Below are 7,500 nucleotides of genomic sequence, written 5' to 3' on the forward strand. Positions count from 1 at the left end.
AGACTTACTGCTGTCATGTTTTGTAATTCAGACTTACTGCAGTAATGTTTTGTAATTCAGACTTACTGCAGTCATGTTTTATAATTCAGACTTACTGCCTTAATACTGCAGTCATGTTTTATAATTCAGACTTACTGCATTATTACTGCAGTCATGTTTTATAATTCAGGCTTACTGCATTATTACTGCAGTAATGTTTTGTAATTCAAACTTACTGCAGTAATGTTTTATGTTTCAGACTTACTGCCTTAATACTGCAGTAATGTTTTATGTTTCAGACTTACTGCCTTATTACTGCAGTCATGTTTTATAATTCAGACTTACTGCTGTAATGTTTTATAATTCAGACTTACTGCAGTCATGTTTTATAATTCAGACTTACTGCTCTGCTACTGCAGTAATGTTTTATGTTTCAGACTTACTGCTCTGCTCCTGCAGTAATGTTTTGTAATTCAGACTTACTGCAGTAATGTTTTATAATTCAGACTTACTGCTGTAATGTTTTATAATTCAGATTTACTGCTGTAATGTTTTATAATTCAGACTTACTGCAGTAATGTTTTATAATTCAGACTTACTGCAGTAATGTTTTATAATTCAGACTTACTGCTGTAATGTTTTATAATTCAGACTTACTGCTGTAATGTTTTATAATTCATACTTACTGCAGTAATGTTTTATAATTCAGACTTACTGCTGTAATGTTTTATAATTCAGACTTACTGCAGTAATGTTTTATAATTCAGACTTACTGCTGTAATGTTTTATAATTCAGACTTACTGCTGTAATGTTTTATAATTCAGACTTACTGCAGTAATGTTTTATAATTCAGACTTACTGCTGTAATGTTTTATAATTCAGACTTAATGCTCTGCTACTGCAGTAATGTTTTATGTTTCAGACTTACTGCTCTGCTACTGCAGTAATGTTTTATGTTTCAGACTTACTGCTCTGCTACTGCAGTAATGTTTTATGTTTCAGACTTACTGCTCTGCTACTGCAGTAATGTTTTATGTTTCAGACTTACTGCTCTGCTACTGCAGTAATGTTTTATGTTTCAGACTTACTGCCTTATTACTGCAGTAATGTTTTATGTTTCAGACTTAATGCATTATTACCGCAGTCATGTTTTATAATTCAGACTTACTGCTGTCATGTTTTATAATTCAGACTTACTGCAGTCATGTTTTATAATTCAGACTTACTGCAGTCATGTTTTATAATTGAGACTTACTGCTGTAATGTTTTATCATTCAGACTTACTGCTGTAATGTTTTATAATTCAGACTTACTGCTGTAATGTTTTATAATTGAGACTTACTGCTGTAATGTTTTATAATTCAGACTTACTGCTGTAATGTTTTATAATTCAGACTTACTGCTGTAATGTTTTATATTTCAGACTTACTGCTGTAATGTTTTGTAATTCAGACTTACTGCAGTCATGTTTTATAATTCAGACTTACTGCTGTAATGTTTTATAATTTATACTTACTGCAGTCATGTTTTATAATTCAGACTTACTGCAGTAATGTTTTATAATTCAGATTTACTGCAGTAATGTTTTATAATTCAGACTTACTGCAGTCATGTTTTATAATTCAGATTTACTGCATTATTACTGCAGTAATGTTTTGTAATTCAAACTTACTGCAGTCATGTTTTATAATTCAGACTTACTGCATTATTACTGCAGTCATGTTTTATAATTCAGACTTACTGCATTATTACTGCAGTAATGTTTTGTAATTCAAACTTACTGCAGTAATGTTTTATGTTTCAGACTTACTGCCTTAATACTGCAGTAATGTTTTATGTTTCAGACTTACTGCTGTAATGTTTTATAATTCAGACTTACTGCAGTCATGTTTTATGTTTTAGACTTACTGCCTTAATACTGCAGTCATGTTTTATAATTCAGACTTACTGCCTTATTACTGCAGTCATGTTTTATAATTCAGACTTACTGCAGTAAGTTTCTGCTACTGCAGTAATGTTTTATAATTCAGACTTACTGCAGTCATGTTTTATGTTTCAGACTTACTGCTCTTCTCCTGCAGTCATGTTTTATAATTCAGACTTACTGCAGTCATGTTTTATGTTTCAGACTTACTGCAGTAATGTTTTATAATTCAGACTTACTGCAGTAATGTTTTATAATTCAGACTTACTGCTGTAATGTTTTATAATTCAGACTTACTGTCTTATTACTGCAGTAATGTTTTATAATTCAGATTTACTGCGGTAATGTTTTATAATTCAGATTTACTGCTGTAATGTTTTATAATTCAGACTTACTGCTGTAATGTTTTATAATTCAGACTTACTCCAGGTCACTGAGTGATGTCATCTGAGGTAAAACAGCAGCCAGACTCTCAGCACCCCGTCAGATATCACATTACTGTACAGACTGGAGAATAGACAGGATTAAACCGTTCAGATTACAGACTGGAGAATAGACAGGAATAGACCATCAGATTACAGACTGGACAATAGACAGGATTAAACCGTTCAGATTACAGACTGGAGAATAGACAGGATTCGACCGTTCAGACTGGAGAATAGACAGGATTAGACCATCAGATTACAGACTGGACAATAGACAGGATTAGACTGTTCAGATTACAGACTGGAGAATAGACAGGATTAGACCATTCAGACTGGAGAATAGACAGGATTAGACCATCAGATTACAGACTGGAGAATAGACTGGATTAGACCATCAGATTACAGACTGGAGAATAGACTGGATTAGACCGTTCAGATTACAGACTGGAGAATAGACAGGATTAGACCATCAGATTACAGACTGGAGAATAGACAGGATTAGACCATCAGATTACAGACTGGAGAATAGACAGGATTAGACCATCAGATTACAGACTGGACAATAGACAGGGTGTGTGTGTGTGTGTGTGTGTGTGTGTGTGTGTGTGTGTGTGTGTGTGTGTGTGTGTGTGTGTGTGTGTGTGTGTGTGTGTGTGTGTGTGTGTGTGTGTGTGTGTGTGTGTGTGTGTGTGTGTGTGTGTGTGTGTGTGTGTGTGTGTGTGTGTGTGTGTGTGTGTGTGTGTGTGTGCACCTGAGACAGTGCAGCGAGGGGATGGTAGACAGAGCAGGAGCCAGACTCTCTATTCCCTGGTCTCCTATACAGTTCTGGGACAGACTGAGAGAAGAGAAGAGAAGAGAAGAGAAGAGGAGAGGAGAGGAGAGGAGAGGAGAGGAGAGGAGAGGAGAGGAGAGGAGAGAGGAGAAGAGAAGAGAGACTGGAGAGGAGAGAGAGGAGAGGAGAGGAGAGGAGAGGGAGAGGAGGAGAGGAGAGGAGAAGGAGAGGAGAGGAGAGGAGAGGAAGAGAGGAGGGAGGAGAGAAGCAGGGAGGAGAGAAGATTACAGACTGGAGAGAGAGGAGGGGACAGAAAGGGGAGGAGAGGAGGGGAGGTGAAAGGGGAGGAGAAAGGAGAGAAGGGGAGGAGAAAGGAGAGGAGGAGGGGAGAAAGGAGAGGAGGGAAGAGAAGAAGAGAGGAGGGGAGGAGAGGAGGAGAGTGGGGAGAAATGAGGAGGGGCGGAGAGGAGGAGAGTGGGGAGAAAGGACAAGGGGCAGAGAGGAGGAGAGTGGGGAGAAAGGAGGAGGGGCAGAGAGGAGGAGAGTGGGGAGAGGAGGAAGAAAGAGGAGAAAAGAAGAGAGGAGAGGAGAAAGGAGAGGAGGGGAGAGGAGGAGAGACAATAAACATTATTAACAAAAGCACAGTAACTGACTGAATGATAGTGCAGATAGATATTATCTAGGGCAGAGGTCACCAACCTTTTCTGGGTCATAATGACCCCAGAGATCTATAGATAGATATTATCTAGACAGCTCAGTGATGAACAGGTTGATCTAGAGACAAGAGAGCTCAGTGATGGACAGGTTGATCTAGAGACAAGAGAGCTCAGTGATGAACAGGTTGATCTAGAGAGTAGAGAGCTCAGTGATGAACAGGTTGATCTAGAGAGTAGAGAGCTCAGTGACGGACAGGTTGATCTAGAGAGTAGAGAGCTCAGTGATGGACAGGTTGATGTTTGATCTAGAGACAAGAGAGCTCAGTGATGGACAGGTTGATCTAGAGACAAGAGAGCTCAGTGATGGACAGGTTGATCTAGAGAGTAGAGAGCTCAGTGATGGACAGGTTGATCTAGAGAGTAGAGAGCTCAGTGATGAACAGGTTGATCTAGAGAGTAGAGGGCTCAGTGATGGACAGGTTGATGTTTGATCTAGAGACAAGAGAGCTCAGTGATGGACAGGTTGATCTAGAGAGTAGAGGGCTCAGTGATGGACAGGTTGATGTTTGATCTAGAGACAAGAGAGCTCAGTGATGGACAGGTTGATCTAGAGAGTAGAGAGCTCAGTGATGGACAGGTTGATGTTTGATCTAGAGACAAGAGAGCTCAGTGATGGACAGGTTGATCTAGAGACAAGAGAGCTCAGTGATGGACAGGTTGATCTAGAGAGTAGAGAGCTCAGTGATTAACAGGTTGATCTAGAGAGTAGAGAGCTCAGTGATGGACAGGTTGATGTTTGATCTAGAGACAAGAGAGCTCAGTGATGGACAGGTTGATGTTTGATCTAGAGACAAGAGAGCTCAGTGATGGACAGGTTGATCTAGAGAGTAGAGAGCTCAGTGATGGACAGGTTGATCTAGAGAGTAGAGAGCTCAGTGATGGACAGGTTGATCTAGAGAGTAGAGGGCTCAGTGATGGACAGGTTGATCTAGAGAGTAGAGGGCTCAGTGATGGACAGGTTGATCTAGAGAGTAGAGGGCTCAGTGATGGACAGGTTGATGTTTGATCTAGAGACAAGAGAGCTCAGTGATGGACAGGTTGATCTAGAGAGTAGAGGGCTCAGTGATGGACAGGTTGATGTTTGATCTAGAGACAAGAGAGCTCAGTGATGGACAGGTTGATCTAGAGAGTAGAGAGCTCAGTGATGAACAGGTTGATCTAGAGAGTAGAGAGCTCAGTGATTAACAGGTTGATCTAGAGAGTAGAGGGCTCAGTGATGGACAGGTTGATGTTTGATCTAGAGACAAGAGAGCTCAGTGATGGACAGGTTGATCTAGAGAGTAGAGAGCTCAGTGATGAACAGGTTGATCTAGAGAGTAGAGAGCTCAGTGATGAACAGGTTGATCTAGAGACTAGAGAGCTCAGTGTGAGGTTTCTTACTTGATAATCTGCAGAGAGGAGAGAGACAGCACAGCTCCAGCCAGACCCTCAGCCCCACTGTCCCCCAGTTTACTGTTCTCCAGACTGGGTGAGGGAGACAGAGAGATTAGGGAGACAGAGAGATTAGACCGACAGCGTAATAAAGTGAAAGCCGTTGTCCCGTGGTCCATCAGTAGAGCGCTACTTACTCCAGGTGATGTAGACTGTGCAGGGCTGGCAGCAGCTCCAGGAGTTTAGGGAGCGCCAGAGGACCATTCACTGGCCCCAACCTATACACACACACAAACACACTTTCTCAAACCAGTGGTAACTCTTGGCTTATTACCTAGTCAAACCAGTGGTAACTCTTGGCTTATTACCTAGTCAAACCAGTGGTAACTCTTGGCTTATTACCTAGTCAGAGTGGTAACTCTTGGCTTATTACCTAGTCAGAGTGGTAACTCTTGGCTTATTACCTAGTCAAACCAGTGGTAACTCTTGGCTTATTACCTAGTCAGAGTGGTAACTCTTGGCTTATTACCTAGTCAAACCAGTGGTAACTCTTGGCTTATTACCTAGTCAGAGTGGTAACTCTTGGCTTATTACCTAGTCAGAGTGGTAACTCTTGGCTTATTACCTAGTCAAACCAGTGGTAACTCTTGGCTTATTACCTAGTCAGAGTGGTAACTCTTGGCTTATTACCCAGTCAGAGTGGTAACTCTTGGCTTATTACCTAGTCAGAGTGGTAACTCTTGGCTTATTACCTAGTCAAACCAGTGGTAACTCTTGGCTTATTACCTAGTCAAACCAGTGGTAACTCTTGGCTTATTACCTAGTCAGAGTGGTAACTCTTGGCTTATTACCCAGAGTGGTAGTCAGAGTGGTAACTCTTAGTCTTATTACCTAGTCAAACCAGTGGTAACTCTTGGCTTATTACCTAGTCAGAGTGGTAACTCTTGGCTTATTACCTAGTCAGAGTGGTAACTCTTGGCTTATTACCTAGTCAAACCAGTGGTAACTCTTGGCTTATTACCTAGTCAAACCAGTGGTAACTCTTGGCTTATTACCTAGTCAAACCAGTGGTAACTCTTGGCTTATTACCTAGTCAAACCAGTGGTAACTCTTGGCTTATTACCTAGTCAAACCAGTGGTAACTCTTGGCTTATTACCTAGTCAGAGTGGTAACTCTTGGCTTATTACCTAGTCAAACCAGTGGTAACTCTTGGCTTATTACCTAGTCAGAGTGGTAACTCTTGGCTTATTACCTAGTCAAACCAGTGGTAACTCTTGGCTTATTACCTAGTCAAACCAGTGGTAACTCTTGGCTTATTACCTAGTCAAACCAGTGGTAACTCTTGGCTTATTACCTAGTCAGAGTGGTAACTCTTGGCTTAGTCAGAGTGGTAACTCTTGGCTTATTACCTAGTCAGAGTGGTAACTCTTGGCTTATTACCTAGTCAAACCAGTGGTAACTCTTGGCTTATTACCTAGTCAAACCAGTGGTAACTCTTGGCTTATTACCTAGTCAAAGAGTGGTAACTCTTGGCTTATTACCCAGTCAGAGTGGTAACTCTTGACTTATTACCTAGTCAAACCAGTGGTAACTCTTGGCTTATTACCTAGTCAGAGTGGTAACTCTTGGCTTATTACCCAGTCAGAGTGGTAACTCTTGGCTTATTACCTAGTCAAACCAGTGGTAACTCTTGGCTTATTACCTAGTCAGAGTGGTAACTCTTGGCTTATTACCCAGTCAGAGTGGTAACTCTTGGCTTATTACCTAGTCAGAGTGGTAACTCTTGGCTTATTACCTAGTCAAACCAGTGGTAACTCTTGGCTTATTACCTAGTCAGAGTGGTAACTCTTGGCTTATTACCTAGTCAAACCAGTGGTAACTCTTGGCTTATTACCTAGTCAGAGTGGTAACTCTTGGCTTATTACCTAGTCAAACCAGTGGTAACTCTTGGCTTATTACCTAGTCAAACCAGTGGTAACTCTTGGCTTATTACCTAGTCAAACCAGTGGTAACTCTTGGCTTATTACCTAGTCAGAGTGGTAACTCTTGGCTTATTACCTAGTCAGAGTGGTAACTCTTGGCTTATTACCTAGTCAGAGTGGTAACTCTTGGCTTATTACCTAGTCAAACCAGTGGTAACTCTTGGCTTATTACCTAGTCAAACCAGTGGTAACTCTTGGCTTATTACCTAGTCAGAGTGGTAACTCTTGGCTTATTACCTAGTCAAACCAGTGGTAACTCTTGGCTTATTACCTAGTCAGAGTGGTAACTCTTGGCTTATTACCTAGTCAAACCAGTGGTAACTCTTGGC

The 7,500-nt window shown here is 40.9% G+C and overlaps 1 protein-coding gene across 1 annotated transcript in view; it reads right to left on the reverse strand.

The window, feature by feature from the left end:
* LOC124025099 (MHC class II transactivator-like) overlaps window positions 1–7,500 on the reverse strand; it is a 24,142-nt gene that overhangs the window by 1,763 nt on the left and 14,879 nt on the right. Inside the window, 5 exon segments of the mRNA XM_046338765.1 lie at window positions 2,329–2,386; window positions 2,389–2,411; window positions 3,081–3,164; window positions 5,198–5,281; window positions 5,386–5,466. Coding sequence (XP_046194721.1) covers window positions 2,329–2,386; window positions 2,389–2,411; window positions 3,081–3,164; window positions 5,198–5,281; window positions 5,386–5,466 — 330 coding nt within the window.

The sequence above is a fragment of the Oncorhynchus gorbuscha genome, unplaced genomic scaffold (assembly GCF_021184085.1).
Source record: "Oncorhynchus gorbuscha isolate QuinsamMale2020 ecotype Even-year unplaced genomic scaffold, OgorEven_v1.0 Un_scaffold_2171, whole genome shotgun sequence".
Taxonomy (NCBI): Eukaryota; Metazoa; Chordata; class Actinopteri; order Salmoniformes; family Salmonidae; genus Oncorhynchus; species Oncorhynchus gorbuscha.